This window comes from Mustelus asterias, chromosome 26 (genome assembly GCF_964213995.1).
Source record: "Mustelus asterias chromosome 26, sMusAst1.hap1.1, whole genome shotgun sequence".
Classification (NCBI taxonomy): Eukaryota; Metazoa; Chordata; class Chondrichthyes; order Carcharhiniformes; family Triakidae; genus Mustelus; species Mustelus asterias.
The window spans coordinates 23570734-23597181 of NC_135826.1; the positions used below are offsets into that span (position 1 = coordinate 23570734).

General features: G+C 41.0%; 2 protein-coding genes across 28 annotated transcripts in view; both read right to left on the reverse strand.

Annotated features, from left to right (window-relative positions):
* LOC144479517 (cold-inducible RNA-binding protein-like) overlaps positions 1-12881 on the reverse strand; it is a 31398-nt gene extending 18517 nt beyond the window's left edge. For 4 of the 20 annotated variants that reach the window (XM_078198282.1, XM_078198281.1, XM_078198279.1 and 1 more), the window contains exons 1-7: positions 12809-12866; positions 11934-12009; positions 3683-3792; positions 2207-2313; positions 1149-1290; positions 857-938; positions 671-723 (exon numbers count right to left, since the gene is read on the reverse strand). In XM_078198282.1, coding sequence (XP_078054408.1) covers positions 672-723; positions 857-938; positions 1149-1290; positions 2207-2313; positions 3683-3782 — 483 coding nt within the window. In that variant the 5' untranslated portion in view covers positions 3783-3792; positions 11934-12009; positions 12809-12866 and the 3' untranslated portion in view covers position 671. Of the gene's footprint in view, positions 1-670; positions 727-856; positions 939-1148; positions 1291-2206; positions 2314-3682; positions 3796-4843; positions 4944-8791; positions 8884-11933; positions 12010-12808 lie in introns of those variants that run through there. The other 16 variants (XM_078198290.1, XM_078198289.1, XM_078198287.1 and 13 more) reach the window with 11 other exon arrangements.
* Positions 11528-23701, reverse strand: LOC144479515 (cold-inducible RNA-binding protein B-like). 8 transcript variants are annotated; one of them, XM_078198272.1, is made up of 8 exons: positions 22612-22716; positions 21448-21555; positions 19564-19667; positions 18735-18867; positions 18284-18332; positions 18130-18203; positions 12809-12881; positions 11528-12009 (listed from the first exon to the last, which is right to left on the reverse strand). In XM_078198272.1, exons 2-7 carry the CDS (start codon positions 21545-21547, stop codon positions 12877-12879), a joined length of 465 nt encoding a protein of 154 aa, XP_078054398.1. In that variant the 5' UTR covers positions 21548-21555; positions 22612-22716; the 3' UTR covers positions 11528-12009; positions 12809-12876. The 8 variants fall into 8 exon arrangements, with proteins under 8 accessions (XP_078054398.1, XP_078054397.1, XP_078054391.1 ...); XM_078198271.1 differs by lacking the exons at positions 11528-12009; positions 12809-12881; positions 22612-22716 and adding exons at positions 15248-15987; positions 21972-21989; positions 23274-23404; XM_078198265.1 differs by lacking the exons at positions 11528-12009; positions 12809-12881; positions 22612-22716 and adding exons at positions 15248-15987; positions 23402-23701.
* Positions 23702-26448: the final 2747 nt, after the last annotated feature.

The following is a 26448-nucleotide window of genomic DNA, read 5'->3' on the forward strand; positions in this document are numbered from 1 at the left end:
GGCTTGAGATTGTCATATATAAAATCCAGGTCTGAACTTTTAAGATACGCTCAATGTTTTAGAAATTTAGAATACACTTTTTTTGGTTTTGTTTCAAGATAGTAAATACAGATAAATGGATTTATTTAGGAGAGAACAAACCTGTTCACCTCTCTAAATAGTGGGTGAAAAGTCTGGCATGCAGAATAAGAACTAAAAACTATACTCGCCCAAGATTTCAATGCAAAAGAATGCATGAAACTATGGTACTATACAATTAACTTCAAAGATTTGTAATCCATTTCTCAATATTGCACCATTCTAGTTAATTTATAGAGCCTAGTGGCAGGGATCAAGCACCGTGGTGTTGCACAGACCAAGAACCTGTTCTTTCCGCCTGGACCCAACAGAACTGTAAGGCCAGAACCTACCATCAGTAGAACTTTCCGCCCCCAGAGATGCACTGTTGACTGGTACTACAGGAAGAATAAATATTATTGTACTGAGCTTTCAGTATTCAGGTTATGGTTACTCAAATCCACATGGACAATGTTGACATGCAGATACACTGCTCACATTATGTAATTTTTCAGAAATCCATTACTAAGATAACTATATCTTTTCGGAAGATTAGAGTTGTGACCCCAGCCCAACCATTTTTTGCTTAATTTCCATTTTTAACGGCACCTACCTTAACTATCATAACTGTCCCTATAGGAACCACCGCCGCCATAGCTCCCTTGACTCCTAGGGACAAACAAAACCCCTGTAGTGTTTGGCAGATCATTTCAGAGCAAACAGTCAATTATAACAATGTGTATCCAAACATAAACTGCATATAATAAAATTAAACCAAATAATAAAGAAACATCTCTACCTATCTCGGTTATAGTAGTCTCTTGATCCCGAGTAACCACTTCTTGAATCATAGCGTGCAATATACCCTCTGTCACCTCCACCTGTGTAAGAATCCAAATAACGTTGTGAATACAATCAAATAGACAATCCACGTAAAGAAATTTCATAAAAAGTTCTTCTAGTGCTGCTAAACACTGAATACTAAAATTGCTTCAAAATGAAGAGACCAAAGGCCCACTAAATCAGTCCTTCTAACCACCATTGTGTCAGTGGACAAAATTATTTTACATTATATCGGCAATGTTACATACCTCTGGAAAACCCACGAGCTCTACGTCCAGACCCCCCACGGAAAAATCCACGACTGCTTGCATTTCCACCCCTGTAGCCTCGGGATCGGTCTCCGGAGGATTTTCCGGCTTGATCCACCCTAATCTGACGCCCATCAATAGACTGGAATCAGAGGAACGTTATAACATAATTGTTAGTTGTCAATAGTTTCATTTATAAATATAAAATAACCTGCATTTATATTCCTCTTTTCATAATCACTACATTCTGATATGCTTTACACAGAAACACAAGGCAGCCACTCAGCACCTAGAGGTTATTTCACCAATCATGACTGGTCTTGATATTTTAAAATTGCAATAATTATAATGTAGGGAAACAGGACAGCTGACCTGCAATCATTCCACCATTAACAACCTGCATTTGTGCAATACTATAACAGAAATCCAAACTTTAACAGGATTTCAAGATGACAAAACTCGACACCAATCCAAAGGAAGAGATAAAACAGGTGAATAAGGCATGGTCAATAAGGAAAAATGAACTCTTGGCCAAGAACACTGGTAAACCAGGGTCTGGAATCAAAACAGCAGGTAAGAGTCTGGAAAAGGTTTCATTAGGTAAGCTGAGGACAAGTAGAGATGATATTACAGACGAGCAAGTAGAAAGTCTGGAGTTGGAAGCTCAGCATCAAATGGGGCACTGAGATGGCAAAGTCTGGTTCAGCCCAAGACAGCTGCCAAAAAAACTGATGGAATGGCCATGGAGGGATTTTTGTTTCTTAGTAATATTGGTATTAACTGGGACACATGAACTCCCGTACTCTTCAAATTGTGCCACTGGATCTTTTAAATTCACCTACGAGGACAGATAAGACCACAATTAATGTCTTATCCAATGGAGAACATCTTTGACATTACTCTGAGTACGGTACTGAAGAGTCATCCCGAATGATGTGTTCAAATCTCTGGAATGGTGTGAGGGGGATGGCATGAACCTTATCATCCAGAGGCAACAGATACCACTTATGACACCTAAACTGTAAAGGTTGCAGAATTGATGGGTATTTAAAATGTACCTTTCCATTCATAGCTAACATGGCATCCTTTGCATCATCAGGATTTTCAAAGGTGACAAAACCAAACCCCCTCGACCTCTGCGTCTCTCGGTCCTTAATTACAATAACTAAAGCAGATAAGGGAAAAACGGTTCAAGTTACGAAATGCCACCTCACGACTGAAACAGCTAACAAAAATTGTTTCCAGACTATTTTCGAATCCACAGCACAGAAGCAGACCATTGGGCCCAAACGGTCCATGCTGCTGATATTTATGCTCCATACAAGCCTCATCTTACTAAAATTTATTGTATCCTCTTCCATTTACTGCTGCCCTCCTCCATTACTATTCATATTATCTGTCTGAGCGTCCATATAGTATGAAAAAGACTTCCAACCTGTTTAAAAATGTGAAATCATAAGGAACCGATGCACCAAATTTTTCACTAAATGGCAAATCACCATTGGATTGCCACTCTGCTCCTATTTGCTCATCTTAGACTGGAGCACCATATTTCTCACCCAGACATCCGACCTAGACCTGCTGAGAAATGTAGAGCGCAGCTGTTCCTGAAATGTCAGTGGGGGGGGGTTTGGAAGTGAAGCCATGCACCCCTTTTACAGTACTAGCTACCACATATTGTTTAAGTGTAAACATCTCAGCCAAAGTGTATAAGTTAAGCGGATGGGATAGGAGTGGTGGAAGTCAGTTGGTCAGAGGTGAAGGGATTGGGCGGCACGGTGGTTAGCACTGCTACCTCAGCGCCAGGGACCCGGGTTCGATTCCCAGCTTGGGTCACTGCCTGTGCGGAGTCTGCACTTTCTCCCCATGTCTGCGTGGGTTTCTTCTGGTTTCCTCCCACAGTCTGAAAGACGTGCTGGTTAGGTGCATTGGCCATGCTAAATTCTCCCTCAACTGAACAGGCGCTGAAGAGTGGCAACTAGGGGATTTTCACAATAACTTCATTGCAGTGTTAGTGTAAGCCTACACGCGATAAATAAAAATAAAAAAAGGGTCAGTCAGGGTAGTGGGGTCTGGAGATAGTCAGTGGGATAGTTAGGGGAGGTCAATAGCATAATTACCTTGGAGTTAGAACTGGTTTTAATCTCTCTAATTTTTCCTGAGGAAATATCACTCAAATTCTCGGATTTTAAATCGGAGTTTCGGAAGGTTCCAGATACAGGGTAATTGTCCAATAGAAGTCAAAACTTCCTGGGCAATTCCGTGCAGCTTTGCTTCAGGGGGTGTCCCAGCGCATCTTCCAGGCTACCGCTATCCGGGGACCTGAAAATCTGGGCTGATATTGTGAGGGCAATGTGCATTCAACAGTAAAAACAATCGAATGCTCAATTATAAACTGAAGATGTGGGTAATGTAAAGAAAATACCCATTTCAAAAATAACTCGTTCATAATGCAAGCTGCTCTGTGCTGTCCTGAAATTGGTCACTGCATAAGCACTGGTGGATTATATTTAGATGCCACACCAGATACCAACCTTCAGAGATCTGTCCATATTTGGAGAAGACGGATTCCAGGGACTGTTCATTAGTGTCAAAGTTAAGACCACCGACAAAAAGCTTTCCTTCGTCAGACATTTTGCTTTACCTGTTTGGGAGAGGAAGGAAGAGAAGGAGAATTGAGTGTTTTTGCTAGGAATAGGGAGGAGAATTTAGTGTTTTTGTAGGGTGCTAGGGAGGGACGAAGAGAATAATTTTTTGTAGAGGGATAGGGGGAAAATTTTTTTTTGCAGGGATAGGGAGATTGGAAGAGGAGGATTGAGTGTTTTGTAGGGGAATAGGGAGGAAAAGAAGGAGAATTGAGTGTTTTTGCAAGGGGATGGGGAAGAGAAGAATTTTTTGCAGGGGGATAGGGAGGTAGGAAGCAAAGGAGGATTAAGTATTTATTGCATGGGGATAGGGAGGTTGGAAGGGAAAGAAGATTGAATATTTTGCAGGAGGAAAGGGAGAGAGGAGGGGGAGGTTTTATTCGATGGGAGAGGACTTGCAAGCCACAGCAGTTGGGTGATTCAGGGAATGGTTTGCTGCGTAAAGACCCCCACTTTCCCCAGCTCTGGGCCGGCCGGCTTTTTCTCTCTGCTGGCAGGCAGACTGAGTGCCGCAGTGCGGCAGGATCCGGGTCCCGAGGCAGTGGCCATCTCGGTGCCCGGCCAGGCTTTGTGGCGCCGTCGCCATTTTAGAGACCACCACCCCCAGAGCCCCTCACAACACCCGACTCTCCTCAACTCCCGCACCCCAAAATAAACCCCACCACCGGCCCCAACACAAAAACAACTCATTCCCAACGGGATTCATTTCATGCCTTTACAGTTAGTCCACCGACATCTCTTTTCTCTCCCCATTTCGCATTGAATCAATTATTTCCGAATCGAGGACCGGCTGCCGGCTTATTTAATCAAAATACCGCCCGATTTCCAGATGCTTATTAGCAATCTCCGGCCCACCCGTTTCTATTTAAAAGGACGGCTTCTATTTTTCTTGCCCCACCCCCTCCCTCGGTTCAAAGGCAGCCGCCGCCGCTCCGTTTTGACAAGCGGCTCTGATCACCAAGCAGGGCTTGTTCACACCCCCCCCCCCCCCAGCATCAACAAAACAGAAACCATTCACTGCGGTATTGATGTCGCACATTGCTCACTCACTCACTTTCAATAAAATGGCTCCAACATACACCACCTCCAAACTCCGGGCTGGAAATGGGAGCGCGGCGACACCGGCTGCTATTTATAGCCGCAGCCCCCCACCCCACAATGCCCCGGATCCAGAGGCTCTGCGCATCCTCCAAATCAGTGAATGAAACCTCAGCTGCTGACCAGCAGCAGCTCCCCTGGCAACCTCAGATCTCCCCCCACCCCCTCTTGCAGCCTCAGATACCCCCCCACCCCCTCTTGCAGCCTCAGATACACCCACCCCAGGTGGTCCTCTTGCAAACCCCCGAGAAGCCTCAGGTACCGCCGCCCCCCCCTCCCCCCGTAGCTCCTCTTGCAAGTCACTGTGCAGCCTCAGGTACTCCTCTCAGGAGCTCCTCCTACAGTCTCAGATACCATCACTGAGCAGCTTCAGGTACCCCATACCAGCTCCTCTTGCAAGTCACCGTGCAGCCTCAGGTGCCCCCACCAGGAGAGGACTGCAAAGCTACATCACCCCGTCCTCACTCAACACTTATTTACTCTCTCTCTCTCACACACATACAATTACATGTTTGCTGGCAAGTGGGGCGGCCTCAGTTTGTTCTCAACAGCCAAACAACACCAAAGCTCTTCAGGCAAAGATGAGCAAGCAACCAAAAGAAAAGTTGCCACTGGATCACAATTAAGGATGTGACAGAGCTTAGTCAAACCAGTAGGCTTTTTAAAGTCTTAAAGAATGGGGGGAAATATTAATGATGTGGAGATGCCGGCGTTGGACTGGGGTAAGCACAGTAAGAAGTCTCACAACACCAGGTTAAAGTCCAACAGGTTTATTTGGTAGCAAATACCAAGCTTATGGTATTTGCTACCAAATAAACCTGTTGGACTTTAACCTGGTGTTGTGAGACTTCTTACGGAAAATATTAATACAGCTTAGGCAGCTGGAGGCAAGGCCACCAGTTATGGATGAATGAATGGGAATGCTGCCAACACTCGAGGGAGAAAGCGTGCAGAAATCTTCTATACTTGTTCTTCATTCAATATCAGGGCACTTCTCCAGTTTTAGCCAGAAATTGTTTTGGGGTGGCACGAGTTAAACTATACCACCAATTCAGGAACAGCTTTCCATGTTAAAATAGTGTTTCACCAATCACTATGATTACATCATTATGTTCAGGTGATCCAGCCATCCATGTTAAGTGTGCTGTAGCCTGATCCAATTTATTTTATGTTGCGACATCACAAAACTTTTAAAAAGTAACTATGACAGCTAAAAAAAACAGGTTCATCACCCATAGTCACTATAGGAGGATGGCATCCATCCTACACTTTTAAAATCAACAATTATACCAAGTAAAATGTTAAAATACAGGATTTTTAAAAAGACTTTAAAAGAATTTAAAAGTTAAATTCAGGAATTTTACTACATGTGTGTGAAACAGGCAACTTATCATTGACCTGAAACTCCACTGATGCTGCCCGAACTGCTGAGTGTTTCCAGCATTTGGTAGAGTGGCTATCACTTAGAACTGTAATAGTCATTAATCTATTAAAAGTATTCACCTGCAACTCTCTTGGAATTTGTAATGGAAACTTCACATGTAAACCAGTCAGGTTTTAATTTTGCTATCAATGGAGGCACAACACTACTTAAATTGGCAGGATATAATTACCTGTTACATTAATAATGGAAACTGACATTGCTGTTGGCTACCCCTTCATTGGCGAGCAAGATTGTTTTCCATGAGTCCAAAGATAGCTCATGAGGCAGATTCAGGATCTACAGACATTATAGCATGTGGGATTTCTGGTTGTGTATCAGTTTGGATCACAGCTCATTTTTTTTCCACTGCTTTTGCTTTTCCTCTTCCTCTTCATTTGTTGTCATTAGGGTTTCAAAATGCTGGGATTCTACCCAGACTCTGTTGCCATTCTGATTTGGTCCAAGGGGACGGTCTCGCAGGAGCTAATCTCAATGTTGTATTTCTTCGTATTGATTTCAGCAGATCCTTGATGCACTTCTTCTGGTCTTCCTTTGGTGCGTCTTCCCGACTGAGCCTGGTATTTCAATTATATGACCAACTCAACGAAGCTGGTGTTTATTGCCTCGAATGCTTCCTTGTGAGGGGACACTAATGTTGATGTGTCTGTCCTCCCATGTAATATGGTTGATGGTATGGCTCAGTCCTTTGAAATGCCTCCTATACATTGTCCATGTTTTAGCCTCACACAGCAAGGACCATGAGCTTGGTGTCAGTTTTAATTTTGCAACCTTTAACACTCACTCCCTCATGCGGAAAGGCTGCACCAGCAGATTTTGGGCAATGCTGGATTTCTTCATCAGTCAGCCTCCTGTGAAAGATGATTTCCAAGGTACTGGAGTGTTCCACGTTTAAGGCACTCATTGTAAATCCTGGGGCACGTGCATGAACTTACTGATGGATAACTTTAATCTTCTGAATGTTGAGCAAGTCCCATCTTCTTGTATTTCTCAGTAAATACATGAACAATTTTCTGGAGATCCATTTGCCACGCGGCACTTACGACAGCAGAGACCTAGGCCAGAGTGGTCTTAATGTTTGATTGGAGTCAGATTAAATAGCTTACCGTCCATTCAATAAACAAGGTGTATTTGCTGATGGAACATATTAGCAAGTATCGCCAAAGCGAGTTGGAGCTATGACATTGTTTGACTCCTGACTTAACCCTTAAAAGGGTTGGTAATAGATCCATTATTAAGGATCCCTGCTTGCAAGGCATGTAAAAAATCATGTCCTTGGCCAAAACCCATAGAGATTCCAGAGTAGCTTTTCAGTAAGCATAAGAAGTTGATTCCAAAGGGTTCTTGTAATGATTTTTCCTGCAATGGAAATCAGGAAGATATTTCTAATTTATATAATTGGATTTATCCCTTTTCTTGAGGATTGTCACAACCATGACATCCTTGAGATCAAGGACTTCTTCATCGAAATCAGTAGGATATGGACACTGAGCTGTAATGTTACTTTTTCAACTTGGTGCTTAAAAAGATTTGAGTGAGAATTTGTTATTGTGTTATGGCTTTCCTCACCTCCATTGGCACTGGTGAAGCTGGTTGAAATTATTGTAGGTAACAGCAAAATATCTCAACGCCATTGTTCGTCAGTTAATAAGATTCTACATTTTCACTTTTGTCAATATCAAACTAACTGGCCTTTAGTTCCTTGTTTTCCTCTCCCTCCTTTCTTGAATAACTGTCAAATCACATTTACTACCTTCCAAATCTGTGGGGGGTGTTCTAGAAGAGAATTCCGGCAGATCAGAATTAATCTATCACAAAAACGTTCAAATAAATATTAAACTTAAAACTTAAGACTCAATGCTCAAATTCACACATCTCAGGGAGATGGTGTATTGTAATGTGACTGGACTAGTAATCCAGAGACCCAGGCTAATGCCTTGGGACATGGATTTGAATCTCACTATGGCAGTTAGTGGAATTTAAATTCAATTAATAAATTTGGAATATAAAACTCTTCTAGTAATGGTGACCATGAGACTACCATTGATTACTGTAAAACTCCATCTCGTTCACTGATGCCCTTTAGGGAACAAAATCTGCCAACCTTAACTGGTCCAGCCTATATGCGACTCCAGACCCCACAGCATTGTGGCTGACTTAAATGTGCTCTGAAATGGCCTAAAAAACCACTCAGTTCAAGGGCAACTACGGATGGCCAACAAATGCTGGCCTTGCCAGTAATGTTCACATATTGTCATGCGTAAACCCTTCCATCTCAGCTGAAGCAACAGAATTAGCCAAAACAACAGAATTGAAGACTAAATTTTTGCTCACCTGATTTATCTCAGCTTGTGTCAAATTTCATGAAGTGCCTTGGAAAGTTGGACATATTAAACATGCGAGATAAATGCCAGTAGTTGCAATTTCATTCAATGGAACTAAGGTCCTTATTATCTTACCCCTCTCTAGGTCCCATTGCTCCAATTACAATACCATCCCTTGGACCTCCTCATTGTCAGTTCTTCTGGACTTTATTCTACAGATGTGCAAACTGCAAAAGTTGTGCATTTCAGAATAACAATGGTAAATGCTAATATTTTCACCAATACCACTACAATATATGAGCCATTACTTATGTACAACCCAGGACACCTTTTGCATTGTCCAATGTCAAATATCATTGTTTTAACTGGCAACTTGGAATTTAAATGTTTCAGTTCCTACAACTCGGGGGTTGTTCCAATCAGCAGCCTTTATCAATTTGCAGTTTTTTTGGGCAACTATTGTTGGGAAGGAATTTCATGCTGTCTCTTCCCTAGAGGCAATATATTCTGAATGCACTAAAGCATCTCCGGTTAGAGAAAAAAAACCGAATAGTGTTAACATTTGTAGTTAATCCAGTTTACCCTAGAATAATCCATCATGCAAATATAAATCATAGCTGATCTCTCTCAAATCCCTATAACATGATACAAATCAATTGTTAGGCAAGAACAGAGGAATATGGATCAATGGTTGTTAAATGAGGTACAGATCAAATGGTGGAATATACGTAAATAGCCAACTCGTGTTTTTATATTCCTATGACAGTTATGTATTTCCATTATCCTTGTGAAAAGATGGAGCGTCCTGCACAACAGGTGAGATTTAAGGACAATAAAATCAATCACTGGGAGAATAAAATATCAGCAGACAATGCTGTCAATGAGTCAAATTATCTTCCTCTGTGCTCCAATTCTACATACTGAGAAGACAAGTTTGAGTGTTAAGGTAACCTTTCAAATTTAACTAGGCAGTTTCACAAATAGAAGCACATCTCAAATTTTATGTATGGCACAGAAATAAATGACAAATTTAAGTTTGTGTCACAAGTAGGCTAATGTTAACACTGCAATGAAAATCCCCTAGTCGCCACTCATGACACCAGTTTGGGTATGCCGAGGGAGAATTAGTATGGCCAATGCATCTAACCAGCATGTCTTTTGGACTGTGGGAAGAAACCAGAGCAGCCCGCGCAGGTACGGGGAGAACATGCAGACTCCACACACTGACCCAAGCCAGGAATCGAACCCAGGTCCTTGGCGCTCCGAGGCATAGTGCTAACCACTATCCCACCATGCCACCCAGGTCAGTCTAAGTAATTTGGCTCATAACCCTCTCTAAAAATGACTTTAGGTAATAGCCTAAAAAGTCAAATTTTCAATTTAGATGATTACACAGCATGGAATTTTTAATTATATGCAACGCAACTCAAAATTACAGATTTTCATTTTTCTAATAGCTTTGATTGCCTGAGTCAGTTATGCATATAGTTAGTTTAACAAGGAGATCCAAGGGCAGCTGCACAATTCCGTGTTTGATGTTTAACTAGACTCAATTAAAGACCACTTCTGAACAATCAGGAAATTAAGATTAAGTAAAATATTTCCTTCCTATCACTAGTTCAATTATGCAAGTCATTACATAGAATTATTTACAGGTCTAAAAGCAATTTTTCTTCAATCAATAAAGAGTTAGTTTCTCTGGTTTAAGAATTTTTACAATGAAGGATAAAGATTTATATAATCTTTCTAATCCAGTTCAAAACCCACACTCAAATTTGTGTAAGGTCTCTCCAGGAAGTTACACTTCCTGGTGACTCAGCATAAAGCATTCAATTCCAGCCATACGTTTACCCTTCTGGGCGCATCACCGGTTACATCTGAATACCCAGCAAACATCAAGAGTTTAAAATTGTTTTATGATATAGTGAGACATCAGGAGGAAAGAGAATGGAAAAGACAAAACCAAAAGTGATGCTTTAAAAAAAACTTGCAGCTCAAGAGATAAAAGTAGAGGCATGTGAGCAAATATAGTGATGATACTAATTTATTGAATTGTAAAATTACTTTCCCAACTTTATAAAGAGCAGCAGTCCTATTTGTGGATAATTGAGGAATGCCACTTTTAGACAATGGGCGAAGTGCCTTTCAACTACAAATACACCACTTCAAAAGTAGTACATGCTCCATTCATTTACTCTACAAAGTCCTCAAGTATAACCAACTCATTTTAAAATTGTTTTTATTATGTATAGTGTGAATTTTCTCAGTTAAACATTGTTCAACTGATCAAAGCTGCCACCTGCCAATAACGTGATGTTGATGATGGCTGAGTTACTGCAGCTAGTAATTCCCACTCGGTACCTCATTACTTAGCGTTGAAATAGTTTGGAAACAAAAGCTGCAAGCACAATCTTTAATGTAATAAATGTCAATTCAAATAATTTAGTTTTTAGGTGTCCAGTCCATCCATTCCAAGAGGTCTTACTCCAGGCAGCAAATACGGTTTTTGCAGCACAGTGGATTTCATTTATGAAACACAAAAATAGTTCAAGTTTTTTTTAAAAATTAGTGTCACAAGTAGGCTTACAATAACACTGCAATGAAGTTAGTGAAAATGCCCTAGTCGCCATACTCCAGCGCCTGGTCAGATACAGTGAAGGAGAATTTAGCATGGCCAATGCACTTAACCAGCATGTCTTTCGGACTGTTGGAGGAAACCAGAGCACCCGGAGAAAATTCACGCAGACACGGGAAGAACGTGCGGACTCTGCACAGACAGTGACCCAAGCTGGGAATTGAACCTGGGTCTCTGAGGCAGCAGTGCTAACCACTGTGCCCACCACTTTTAATTAAGTAAAAACGCTAACCACATTCAATAGAACTACAACATTTAATTGATAGTTTTGAAGTACATTCTATAACTTTATTTACAGTACAAGTCCTCTTTTACAGTACATTTTAATTGCTTCCCAACAGTGATGTAGAATCAGGATTGATATGGAATCAGCGCGATGGAATCTTTTTGGACAGAATTTGGTGCATAAGAGAATGAAGGGAAAGTTCACCATTTAAAAGTGAGCGCACACTGAGCTCTTCAGACCAGGACATTAAAAAAAACTATGCCAGTTGTTGCACAAAGACTTTGGTGGGTACTTGTTGCACTCATATTAATTATAATGCTTTCAAAAATGCCATCTCCACAATTTAATGAAATGGGAGGAGAAAACTGTAGGCTGGACACAAACAACTTAATCCAACAAAAGTATTGGCCAGTTACCTGAAAACATTAACTGCAACTATGCTAAAAATGTTTTTCCTTTTTTCTTCCTTTTCTTTCAAACAGAAGAATCAGCCTGAAATGAGTGAACAGAAGATTAACGAAGATTGATCAAATGTGCATCAGACCCCGATCCAATAATTTGTTGACATACTTTCAAAACTTGGATATAGAATAGTAATTAAACAAATTTTAAGGCATCAAATATTGATGGTCCATATTTGCAACTGGTATTTACAAGAGTGAACCAAGATCATGCTATTCAACAAACAATAGCTTGAAGAAACCATTCAAGGATCAACTCATTGACCCAATAGTGCTGGAATAAGTGAGGAGGATATGAAGTGGGACAAAACAGAAGAAACATCCAAGTTCACCAGAATACATATTCTAAGTTAAAAGCAAGTATTCAAATTTTTAGATTAGGCTAAAGCATCAAAGCTAATCACTAATCAATAGTAACCAATGTTGCTTGATGAGCAAAATGTCAATGTTGTTCAAAGGTGGAAGTTTTTCACTTCCCCTTAATCCTGTTTAATTTATACCAGCTTAATTAACACACCAACTTCAAGGTCAGGTCGGTCAAGATAAATTAAAACCAGGCAAACATACAGGCGTTATTTTCTGGTATATACAAACTCAGGTCTTCACCCAATATCATATAGTCACTTGATTGCATGCAAGAGACAAAACTGAAAGGTAATAAAGCTTCATTGCAGTTATCCTAGTTTTAAAATTAAAAGTGCACAAGTGGACATCACAAAATTGCAGTACCCTTTTCTCCAATTTTCTATCATCAAATGCAATTGCGTGCAAGATTTATTTCACACTGGTGACAAACTCACAATTTTATTTCACCTAATGAAATTACTTACACTGCGGTTCATGAGATTTCACCACCTCCTCTCCAAACTTAACCATAATCTTCTTTCTTCAGCTTTGCTCATTCTACAATAGAAAGTCAATAAGTTAACCTCATCTTGTATGTAATTTCAAATATTAATCCATTAACTAATTCTCTATCCAAGCATAAAATTCTACTGCAGCACTAAAATTTAAGTGGGTCACCCGAAAGCTAATCCAAAACTTTCTATAGTCCTTGCTTTCAAAATGTCCTAGTTTAGCAAATCTAAAAATCCAAGCACAGAATTTGCATAATTGAGAAATTCAAGCATGTTCACTACAACTCAGTATGAACTGAACATCAGATGGGTTTGCTTACTAATTTTAAAAAGTGTGCAGAACTAAAGTCTGCATTTTAGGAAAAAAACTGAGAAGTCCACCACCACAATTTACAGAATATATTTCCAAATTGTGGGGAGACTGCAAATATTCCAAACTCCAAGAGATCCTCCACTCCAACCTCTTGGAGATAAGTTACCCAAAGGGAAGTGGCAGAATTGCAGAAAACAATACTATTCAATGATAAGCATGCTAAATTAAATATTAAAAAACAAAACAAAATTTGAACCATTGCTTGTGGTATGCTGGGCCCCAGACTGAAATCTGGGGACCTTGCGAACCCCAGTTTAGAAATGTATGCTGTATTATATTGGAAATAATATCAAAAACAACTTGTGAACTAGGATGTTGGTTAAAAACAGCGCAAAACCATAAACTCCACCCCTCCCTCCACTTAACAGCACAGTTGACCTTAGCATTCGCATTGCTGAGTTTGGCAAGTTAAGGTCCAGAAGTGGACAGTTTCAGAGTCCTTCATTGGTCTTTTATCCCAATGGCAACAAGCCAACTTGATATGGGCACATTTCACAAAATTGGAGAACCGTAGTTTGTTTGAACTGATTTAGAGAGATGTACACATTAAAAAGAGGCCAAGGAGGAAAGCCACTCAAGTTTATTCCAAGTACATTACCAGAACATTTAAAATGGTTCAGCTTAACAAAATGGGAAAGTGGACATTGTACGAGAGCAAAATGAGTTACCTCAAGGCTATGATTATGTCCACTGATGCATTAGCCATAACCAGCTGAAGTTTCCTTGCAGGGGGAACACGTCATTCTTCAATGCCACTACCTTCAGCAAAGCTAGCAAAAATCTTGATATTGTAAAGTATATGACATCTTTTTGACAGGTAATATGGGCTGTTATCTTAATTCATGTAATGGTTGCACAAGTTTTGAATATTAAAAGGACAAAACAACTAAGCAGGAAGTACTTTCAGATAGGATAGTCTGAGAAAAGGTTTTACTTAAATGCCTGGTAAAACAGGAATTTTGGGTAGGGTGACAAGGAGAATTTGCATTCCAGGTGAGAATGGCTTTATTTTTTTAAAAAAAGATATCACCTCTGGGGCCAGGGTTGTAACTTAAAGTGAGGTTAATGATTTTATTTACAATTTGAATTCTAAGATGCTGGAATGTTATTTGGGTTCCTTTCAGGACTGATATTTATGTTTCCTTGAACAGTTACATAAAACAAATCTAGCTTTCCCTATTGAAAGAAACATGCAGTTTCTCTTTTAATCAGCCACAAAAATTACATTATTCATACAACTCGGAATGAATGAAGAGGGTTTAAAAATTAAATTTAGATGAGCCATTCAAAAGGTCGATATGGATCATCACATTTGCACAGTGGGCTAACAGCTAAACACTACAACTACAAATCAAAATTACTCATTCATGCATTTTCAAAAATCATCTAAAGATAAATCAGCATCATTCTAATCTCAACAAAAAGAGAAACTAGTTTGCCGGGTCAAGGTGAGAAGGGAGAGGGTCTAAAGGAGCAAATCACGAAAATAAACAAGTTGAGTGCTAATCCATCTCGCCTGCATTATTGGGTCCCAAAGACCACCACTTCAAATTTGGTTCAAAATATGCTCAATGTTTTTAAAAATATAGAGGATAGTGACTTCAATTGCAGAACGTTTTATAGAAGACACTGTCATTTCATTTGCACCTTTAAACACACAAGAATGATGCACTACAGATTTCCCAAATAGGGTAGGTCTTTTTTTTTAAATGTTGTTTCTAAAGCCACTGTTATTAATAGGTATAAAGTTAGCCAGGAAACAAAGCAATCTTGTTTTTCTGGCAATCTCTATTACACAAATTACGTAGCATGAGGAGTTACTTAAATCATTGAACAAAATAGAAAATGGGAGTTCTTTACTACATTAATTCGGTATTTAGAATTATAGAGGTAGATAAAGGACAATAATCAGAAAGTCACACGTATTAAAATGGAGAACTCAACATCCAATTTCAGTAGCTACATTTTATCCAAATTGGATGAACTTCGGTTAACAGGGTTCACTATGATACTTATGGTTGATTAAAGGCAACAAGAGATCTTTGGGCAAGGTTCTTTAATCAGTTTCCAAAAAAGCCAAGTTTATACAAAAAAAAAGTGTTTCATCCTTGCACATGAAATACAGCATGAACAAATGGCCAACTTTACCAGTATATAATTTTCCAAAAACAAGCCTCCTATATTAGATTGAAAATGAATGCATTTTTTTGTAAATTGTATCTTAACAGGCTCAATGCAAAATACTCAAGATCCAGCAGTTTGAACATTCCACTGCAAGTTAATTTTTAATGACAGGCAGAACGACTGAATGTTGATTTACCATCAGGAAAGTAATGTGCGTAAAATTGTATTTCAGCAATTAAACTAAAAAAAAAAATCAATACTCTGCAGCATGCACAGCTTTTGTGATCTTGTTCAAATTGGTCTTTTTACAGCCAGCAGAGGGAAGTGAGAAAAAATGAGAAATATCAAAATTCTGCAAAAAACTGTGGGGTTGGGAAAGGAACTGATGAAGATTTCAACAAGATAAAACATGACCAAGTTTGTTCTTTACAAGTGTAGGCCTGAAACTGAAAACTTTAAAATAAATAGGCTCAATAGGTCATTTTTGACCTAAAAGTAAATGCACATTCAAGTCAGAAGCTATCAGACTGTCAATAATTTTGATAATGTTAAAACAGACAACAAGTTCAGAAGATAACTGCTTTCTGTAGTTCCAAAACTCAAGAGCCAAAAGGAGGATGATCTTGATTCAAGGAGATTGATTATTCATTTGTAGCTGGAGGAGGAGAAGCAGGCACAAGGTAAAGAATTTGTAATACACTTTTAATTCAGCTTCTCCATATTCTATCAGATTGTAAAAATAGCATCTGACTGGTACACTTTCCTTCTTTAACACCATTAATTTTTAAGTACAAACTGCATGAAGTGCTAGTACCGGTATGGGTCAAACTTAAGTATATTCAAAACAAGCAACTGGGAAGGCAGCGCAAGATTCCAATTTCAAATTGGGGATCCATTTGCCAGAATCTTGGATGACCATTTCATTCCAAGTACTTTTTTCTTGGGTTAAAAAGTCAAAAAGAGAAGGAAGGAGGTACAAAAGAAAGGCTAGCAAATGAAGCACCCACCTCTTCATACAGAATGTCATTGAAAGATATTATGGCAACGTCCACAGCCAAGACAATTTCCTTTTGTTATATAGTATGGTAGTACGTAGACAGAAATTGAAGTACCGAGAGAAATACCAAAGCTAAAGTATCTCTCTCTATGTTGCCCATTGAAAAATCAGAAAACAACTGCCCTTTAGAGCGCATTAGTTATGCTTTATAAATAGATAATCTGGAGCTTCCAAAACTCCTTCTAGGCGCAGAAGTATATAGCTGCAGCACTATCAATGCCTAAATAAAGAGTGCGCGACATGCATTGCCAATTAGATAGATAGTTCGCTGATAGGGCTGCTCGGCCCACTCAAAGCTCTGTGAGCAAAACTCAGCAGCCAAAGCCCCAGGGAGCATAATGCAGAAGAGGTTATTTCATGTCAGTCACCTCCCTTGTCTTCCATATACTGCTGATTAAATAGTACAACGGGAGTTCAACCACCAGTACAGAAGCCATGGTCTCAAAAATAATACACCATAAAATAGTTTAAATTTGTCATCAAGACAGGCAATGAGTTCATTATAATTTCTTCAGTCCTGGAGGAGAGTTGGAAACGAAAATTTCACCTGAAATTTATGCTGACTTGATATGTTTGGTTTGCAAATGTACAGAAAAATGACTCTACGAAACAATAATTGAGAGTAACCAGCATTTTTCTATAAACAGGAGCGCTCCATTTATCCAGTTGTTAGAATTGAACTTAATTGATCAGAGATAGAAAACAAGTGATAAGGAAAATTTGGATCCGTAAAATCCTGATTATCCAATCTCGATTTTAGATTTCACATTTTGAAAATAAAGTGTGCTAAGTTAAGCGATTACATAATTACAGTCTTATGAAACACACTTAATTGAAAACATTTTGAAAATTGAAGGTTTACAATTCACAGAATTTTATAAAACATCAGGTTCTTTCATATTAGTAAAATAAACTTTATTATCGCTATAAAATCCTAAATTACAATAACATCGAAAAGTACAATTTAAAATAGCTCATCAGAATTCCCACATCTTTGTTATGCTTATATTTTCATCTAATTCACTGTAGCCTTTTAGAAATAGTCTTTGCCCTTTCTCCTGGCTTCTAGTTCCAGTGCAGAGGAAGGGATACATTTTTAAAAAATTAGGTGTGGAAGGGGAGGTTGAAACAAAGCCTTTCAGCCACCTGATTCACCAAGTAAAAATTGACATTTGTGGCTGAAAAATTGACATTTGTGGCAGTTAAATTTACAATGAGTAAAATATGCCCAACAGTGGCAACACAATTAATATCAAGTAATCTTGCAGGTTTAACTCCTTTCAAAAATCCCACAGCCAAACACTCCTTGCTGATACATCTTCATTTCAAAACTGAATCATAGCAACCTATACTACTGTTCATATAAAGGTTTACATTAAGCTCGCCAAATTTAAAAACAACTTCATGTCAAGGTATTATTGCAGTTAAAACCCAACATTGCGAAAAGGTGAAAAAGAAACCTACAAGTCGGATATTCCATATATCCCAGGTGAGATTTTAAGAAAGCTTGAAGTTCATAAAGCTGTATGGAATTTTTCACATTGAAAGTCAATACCAGTTTTTCAACAGGTAGGAAATCTCAGTGTCGTAATATAATGAAGTTCTTAGATTTTGTAAAAGAACAAAGAACATTTTAATATACAAGATTAAATGTATAATCCACTGTTCTAAGCTGATGATTTTCAGTGTTAAATTGCAAATACACTGGAAGCTTAATAAGAGGTTTGTACATGTACTTACCATAACTATCATAGTCATCCCGATACGACCTTCCAACTGAACTGTTATAGCCATAGCTGCTAGAATTTTGACTCCTACAATTTAAAAAAAATGTATTTACCACAATGCAATACAAAAAAAAAACTTGCCAATATGCAGGAATGCAATTATTTACCTATTATAGTAGTCGCTTCTGTAATTGCTTCGTCCACTTCTGTCACCGTCTATTAGAAGATTGAGCAAGTTAGCCTTATGTGTACTGAAGGGCATGGATAGAAAAATTTAACATACAAGATTTGCCTACTATATACAATGGAATACAAATATCAAATGTTTTTACAATTGTGGGTGGAAGCGAGTGTTAAGACCCAATATGCTGAATGCCGCTGATCTCCCAGACATTCTGTACAGCACCAACCTCAATACTGGCACCAAAGTTGTTCAACTTCAGCAAAGCAGTATTACCCACCCCATCACCCCTAGTTGCCACAAGGGCACTGAAATCACATACAGGTCAGTTCAAATAAGACTGTTACCTAAAAAACCTCATAGGATTTCACAAACTCAACCCATTTGTGTCAATTTTTCTACTGCATTCACCATGTTAATTTCCAACATTAAATCACCTCTGTAAAATCCACGGTTGCTTCTCCCACCACGAAATCCATAACCTCGTGATTGCCCACTTTGGTAATTCCGAGACCGCCCTCCGGAGCCCTTTCCTGCTTGATCTACTCGAATCTGCCGACCGTCAACTGACTGAAAGTGACAAAAGAAACAAAACCAATTAATCGCCACAGTGGAGCAGTATTCACAGTAAAAAGGTAGAGTTGTCATAGTTCCAGGTGATTATAGACTGCTCTCCCGGGGAGAGTTGGCTGGTGGTGACTTTAACCCAATGATCACCACAGCTCAGGCAAAGGGCAAGATTGAGAAGGCAGGCCTTCATTGGTTTAGCTCAGTTGGCTGGGCAGCCATTTAGTGATGCAGAGCGACACCAACAACACGCACTCAATTCCCATAGTGGAGGAGGTTATTAATAAGTATTGATAATATAAACTGAGTATAATCGCAATATTTCAATTTGTTTTCCTCAAAAGTTTGGAATTCAAAACAAACTTGTCCTGCTCAAGGAATATATAGGTGTAATTGAGGAAAAATGTAATCAGGAAACATCAGGCTAACCAAGTGGGAGGTTAATAAGTCCACAAGTCTAATTTTCTGGTTGAATACCTGAATAGAGTCACTAAGTTACTTCAAACATATTGGAACTTATGTAATGAAATAGGTTAAAGACAGTGTACAATGGTGTAAATGACGTTTGTTCCATAGAAAACACGGCCTTCTGGTACAAAATGCTTTCCCATTATGAATAGATCCAAGATGGACAGGTTCTCTCAGAAGTTGGATGCCTACCATCTAACTTTTAAAAGACTCTTATCTAGAAATATATACCTTTCCATTCATAGCCAAGGCATCTCGTGCATCATCAGGATTTTCAAAAGTAACAAAACCAAATCCTCGGGATTTGTGTGTATCTTTATCTTTGATCACAAGGACTAAACATGAGCAAGGAGAAAAGAAAGCAGCATCAGGATTAAGTGTTCAAATTAAAAAATACATATAAATTTCCAAATTAAACATCTTGCATAGAGTATTTATGGAGCAGCTGTTAATGTTGAGCTGGTCATTTTTTTAAAAATGCAGTTGAAAGAACTGTGTCTCTGACAAGATCAGTTTACTTGAAGATTTCATACCAGGAACAAAGATGCCTGCTAGCCTACAACAGAAGCATAAGATTCGTCAGCATTTAACAAAGTTTTATTTATAAGATTTGTCAGCATTTAACAAAATTTTATTCACTACCCTGTCCACTTCCTCAAGTCAAATCACATTTAACAATCTGGGTGCTATACCGGAGTAAGCAGTCTCACAACACCAGGTTAAAGTCCAACAGGTTTATTTGGTAGCAAATACCATAAGCTTTCGGAGCAATGCTCCTTCGTCAGATGGAGTGGTCTCTGTTCTAACATCAGGTTAGCCTGATGTTTCCTGAACAGAGACCACTCCATCTGACGAAGGAGCATTGCTCCGAAAGCTTATGGTATTTGCTACCAAATAAACCTGTTGGACTTTAACCTGGTGTTGTGAGACTGCTTACTGTGCTTACCCCAGTCCAACGCCGGCATCTCCACATCATGCTATACCGGAGACAGGGCTGTGATTTCCACATCCCATCACCAATTTTATTTCCAACATCACCCACCTCTGTTCTGTAATATCTTCAGTGTCTTCAGCACACCACCCATCATAAATTTAAAGTTGTTGAAAATTCAACAGTACATACAGTTCCACACTTAAACCTGCTTATCAACGACCCAATCTCAAACTGGCTTTTGGCTGTCTCTGCCTCATTGCATTAAATTCGAAACATTCCTCACAATCCTCCAGCTGTTCATTTCAATATACCTGAGCCTCATGTATCCCACAGCACCTCATTTGAATAGTTTGCACATCCTTCACATCCCTTTACCCCAATATCTGAAGATAGATCAGCCACCTTGATTCATCTCTTCCTTGCCTAAACCATTTTGGCTTTGCAATTTCAGAAAACCTATCTTTTCAAACCTGATTTCAGTCACCTCTTCTGACATTCATTCAGCAACTGCAAATTGCATTTATTCATTCTCTCTATTATTCCCCCACAAAGCACCCTAGATTGAAAGGACAGTATAAATAACAAGTCACTATTTAGTCTTGATTGAAGAATACAAACTAGGAGTACCCTATACTTTTGTTTGAACATCTGCAAGTAGCACACAGGGGAATATTTAAACCGAACACTAAAATACATCTAACTTGGACAGTCCTGGTACACTTGCTAAAAAACATTCAATGGAGTATCTTCAATTGGATGTGAACCTAACCTTGTGCACTAGCAATGTGGCTCAGACTCGACGTTTTTATTCAGGAGAGATTCTAGTGAAAACTATAGCAGTTGGGTATCAATCCAAAATAACCAGTTTAGGTGCATGACTCTCCAACTTGAGTGCGCTAATCTTGAACGTGAAAATTAAAAGTTACCATCTCATTTTAAAATGCTGGCAGTATTATCTTGATATGTTCAATCCTTTGTGTCCTTTTGCCTTCCCGTTAAAACCAGCCAAGTCTGACAGTCCCTTCTTGGTTGTCATCTCGTTGTTATTTTAGTTTAATATACAAATACCAACCTATGACAAAGCATATTTGGTACAGGCCAGCCAATTCTATGTTCTTAGTAAGGGAATGGTCATGTTAAAATTGTTTCAAATGAACATAATGTACACATTAAAATCTTACCATCACGAACCTCCCCGTACTTGGAAAATAGTTGTTCCAGTGATTGCTCATCCGTGTCAAAGTTGAGTCCACCAACAAAAAGCTTTCCTTCATCAGACATGGCGTTTTCTGAGAAAATACATAGACCACTTCAGAGCATAATACATTTACAATGAAAGACACTGAAATTATTAAACTATATTTTGCAAGGAATAACTAACTTTGAAAATTAAAACTTCCTAATCCCACCCATCTAATTGCATCTAACAAAAGGAATACTGCAAAGTCACACCACACACACGTGCAGACAATTTCTGGAAACAGATCAAAACTGTAGATACACGTTCTCTCATCCTGTAACTTTTAATGAACTAAACGGTCAAATTCAATTATTTTTAAGCACATACCAGTTAATAATCCATTTAGTAAGGGTGTACGAAAGCAAATTTCAGAACTTAACTACACCGTGCAATGGCACATAGGTGAGAACTTTCCTAAAGAATGCAGAAATTAACAGCAAGTGGGCAGTATAATACATGTCTGACCTGCAAGCCAGGTCGGGTCTGTTGGAAGGGCATGGAAAATCAATATTGTACACATTACTGTTGTGCTACTTTTGAATGTGCTTCACTCAAACTGACAACGTGAACAGTCAATCTTAAGGAATGGAGATGGCACGTAAATCATGAGATCTAAATTCTATACACACAAACATGAGTCAGTTAAGCTATCTTAAATGGCGACAGAACCAATCTTCAAATTACAAAAGCTGTTTCACAATGCTTTAGAAGGGAGTGGTGGAAATATTATTGTGCAAGAGGAAGGGAAAAAAGGAGAGCAAACCACAAGTTTTAATTGTAACTGCGACACAGAAGATGGAGGCAGCTACCCTGCTCCCCAGAGTCCTCAAGGAACTGGAGACCCCTCCTACCAACGATTTCAGAGTTGGAGGCACCCCAACCGATTGAGTTCTGAAGAAGCTGAACACATCCGCCCCCCCCCCCCCCCCGGAACTGGAAACTTCCCCTCCCCCCCTCCACAAAGGGCCTCAAAATGATCCTCTCCGCCAAAAGTTGCAGAAACCTCTCCTCCCCCCCCCCCCCAAAGTCCTTAAATTGCTGGAGACCCCTCCTTCCTCCCCCACCACCAATCCTCAAGGAGCTGGAGATATCCACCTCTCCTCACCCAGTCTTTGAGAAGCTGGACTCGCCTTGCTAGCCACTATGCCAAAGGAGCCGGTGACATCCCCTTCCTTATCCTTACGGAACTGGTGATACTTGACCCGCCCCGGGCCTCAGGGAGCCAGTGGGGTGGGCACCCTCTCCTCGGGCCTCAGGGAGCCGGGGGTGGGGGTCTCTCTCTCCAGGCCTCAGGGCCCTCTCTCCCCTGCCCGGGCCTCGGGAAGCCGGGGGCGCCCCCTCTCCCCTGCCCGGGCCTCAGGCAGCCTGGTGCTCCCTCTCTCCCCTCCACGGGCCTCAGAGAGCCGGGGGCACCCTCTCTTCCCAGGCCTCAGGGAGCCGGAGACACCCTCTCTCCCCTCCCCAGGCCTCAGGGAAGCCGGGGGCACCCTCTCTCCCCTCCTCAGGCCTCAGGGAAGCCGGGGGCACCCTCTTTCCCCTCCCCAGGCCTCAGGGAAGCCGGGGGCACCCTCCCGGAGCCGCCGCCATTTTAGCGCCCCGCCGCCATTTTAAACGGCGGGTGCGGAGCGAAAGACAACGCAGAGAAAAAAAATAACCCGAAAGCCAGCTATGCCGAATTTAAGGTCACCCCTCGCCTCCGGATAATTTAACACAACACACACCAGAACACGTTAACAAATAAAAGCATTATCGCGCGTTTCTTTTTACTTCACAAAACGAGATTGGGGCGCGGTTGTCGTCCTGGTTTCGCAGAACATAAACATTTAACCAATCCTAATTACAACTTCCCTGACTTAAATGTCGACCGAAGTACTTCAACCGACAACCTCACTCACCGTATATTTATGCACAAACACTCGATTTGTTTAATCCTCTCAGCGCACCGTTTCCTCTCACCGCTCCGAGACAAACAACAGGACGGAAGGAGGAAAAGAAAATCCGCCCGCACTATTTTCTCATTATAGCGCAGGCGCGGCGAGTGGATCTCCCCTCCTCTGCCCTGCGAACAGGCCCCGGCTCCCGGCAGTGCGCAGGCGCGGCGAACAGGATTATTCGAAAAAACCGTCACCGGGGAGGGGGGTGCGCGCGCGCGATGGCGGTGCGCATGCGCAGAGAGGGCTCCTGACGACGACAACAACTCCTCCTCCCTAGGGGCCTCTTTTAGGGCCAACCAAATAAACCAACTCAAATTAACTCAGGGATAAAGTAAAAGGGGCAGCTCCCCAAAAAGGAGGGGGGAACAGCCCGAACAAAATCAAAGTACAAAGGAAAGTTGAAAACATCAAATTATAATGTGATTATTAGGGTCGATAATGCACCCCAACCCCTGCGGTGGCCAACGGGCGCGGAAGACGTCAACTGCACCCCCGTGGACACCGCATACTCCCTCCCCAGGGACACCTGGCCGCGACCATAGCCGCGGTAGAGGGGCAGACAGTCAGGATGGACGGCCCCCTCGATCGCCCGCTGCCTGGACTTTGTAAATGGCGCGTTTCGCCAGGCCCAGGAGCAGGTTCACGAGGAGGTCGCCATCCCGACCCGCCCCTCTCCGCACCAGGTGCCCATAGATCAGGAGCGTGGGACTGAAGTGCAAACAAAACATTAATAAAAGGTTCCTCACGAAAACAAAAAGGGAGTGCAACCTAAGACACAAAACATAGACATGGTCCACGGAACAACTCCCTGGGGGAGGAAAGATAATGTTGGAAATGTTCATCAGGTAAAGAGGCAGCATCCCTGGAGCAGCAACAGAATTAAAAGTGTCATGTGGACTGGAAATGTTAACTCTATTTTCGCTCACAGATAGTTTATTTATTAGTGTTACAAGTCGGCTTACATTAACACTGCAATGAAGTTACTGTGAAAATCCCCACACTCCGACGCCTGTTCGGGTACACTGAGGGAGAATTTAGCATAGCCAATGCACCCTAACCAGCACGTCTTGGCCGCACTTGGAATATAGTGTTCAATTCTGGTCACCATACTACCAGAAGGATGTGGAGGCTTTGGAGAGGGTACAGAAAAGATTTACCAGGATGTTGCCTGGTATGGAAGGCATTAGCTTTGAGGAGAGGTGGGAGAAACTTGGTTTGTTCTCGCTGGAACGACGGGAGGTTGAGGGATGACCTGATAGAAGTCTACAAGATGATGAGAGGCATGGACAGAGTGGAAAGTCAGAAGCTTTTTCCCAAGGTGAAAGAGTCAATTACTAGGGGGCACAAGTTTAAGGTGCAAGGTTTAAAGGAGATGTACGAGGCAGATTTTTTACACAGAGGGTGGTGGGTGCCTGAAACTCGTTGCCGGGTGAGGTAGTGGAAGCGGATACGATAGTGACTTTTAAGGGGCGTCTTGACAAATACATGAATAGGATGGGAAAAGAGGGATATACTCCCCGGAAGGGTAGAGGGTTTTAGTTCAGTTCAGGCAGCATGGTCGGTGCAGGCTTGGAGGGCCGAGGGGCCTGTTCCTGTGCTGTAATTTTCTTTGTTCTTTGTCTTTCGGACTGTGGGAAGAAACTGGAACACCCGGAGGAAACCCACGCAGACACAAGGAGAACATACAGACTCTGCACAGACAGTAACCCAAGCCGGGAATCGAACTTGGGTCCCTGGCGCTGTGAGGCATGATGTGGAGATGCCAGCGTTGGACTGGGGTAAGCACAGTAAGAAGTCTCACAACACCGGGTTAAAGTCCAACAGGTTTATTTGGTAGCACAAGCTTTTGGAGTGTCGCTCCTTCTTCAGATGACTTCTTACTGTGCTGTGAGGCAGCAGTGCTAACGACTGTGCTAACCCAAGTACTCCCTTACCTGGGATCACAGGCACAGAAAGATGAATGCTAATATATATAGCTAGCTTCATCTACTCTGCAAGGCCACCAGCATGTTATATTATTTTGTCAATCTAGAGAAAGTATCACTGTGGATTTGAGCTCAGGTTCTGGCTTCGGAGAATTGGCAGATACAATTGCTCATGCGTACAATTCTTCAACCTTGTGACTTGAGGTGTCTGGCCAGTTACACACAAGTACAACTCAGCTGCAGGATAATACATTGTGTGTTAAATATTACAATAATCATCTCATAGAAACTTTGAAAATTTATGGCACAGTAGGCCATTTGGCCCATCAACAATGTGCCAGCCAAAAAAAAGAGCTATCCAGCCTAATTCCATTTTCCAGTTCTTCATCCATATCCCTGTAAATTATAGTAGTTCAAGTGCATGGTATGGCACCCGCTCTGACCAAGACCGCAAGAAACTACAAAGAGTTGTGAACGAAACCCAGGCCATCACACAAACCAGCCTCCCATCCATTGACTCTGGCTACACTTCCTGCTGCCTTGGAAAAGCAGCCAGCATAATCAAGGACCCCACGCACCACAGACATACTCTCTTCCACCTTCTTCCATCAGGGAAAAGATACAAGAGTCTGAAAACACGTACCAACCGACCCAAGAACAGCTTCTTCCCTGCTGCCATTAGACTTTTGAATGGTCCTATGTCAAGCTAATCTTTCTCTTCACCCTATCTGTAACTGCAACACTGTATTCTGCACCCTTCTCCCCTATGTACTCGATGAACAGTATGTTTTGTCTGTACAACACTATACTTTTCAATGTGTCCCGATACATGTGACAATAAATCAAAAAAAGGTGGTTCATCAACTGAAACTCCGTTTCCCTTGCCACAGATACTGCCTAACCCAAATTCCACCAATTTCTGATTCATGTCACACTATCTGTAACCCCCACGACTTGCCTTGCTTTGCAAAATCTCACTAACTGTCCTGGCTGGAGACAATACACATCTCTAACCTGTGCTGAACCCTTTCTCCACTCACATTGTCTGTACCTTTAAGACTTGATTACCTGTAAAGACTCGCA

Coding starts and splice junctions, on each gene's coding strand:
- LOC144479515 (XM_078198264.1), bottom strand. CDS start 22,026: ATGTGTACAATATTGATTTTCCATGCCCTTCCAACAGACCCGACCTGG. Junction 21,556..21,971: donor AGACCCGACCTGGCTTGCAG/GTCAGACATGTA, acceptor GTATTTTCTCAG/AAAACGCCATGTCTGATGAA. Junction 18,868..19,563: donor CCTTGGCTATGAATGGAAAG/GTATATATTTCT, acceptor TGTCACTTTCAG/TCAGTTGACGGTCGGCAGAT.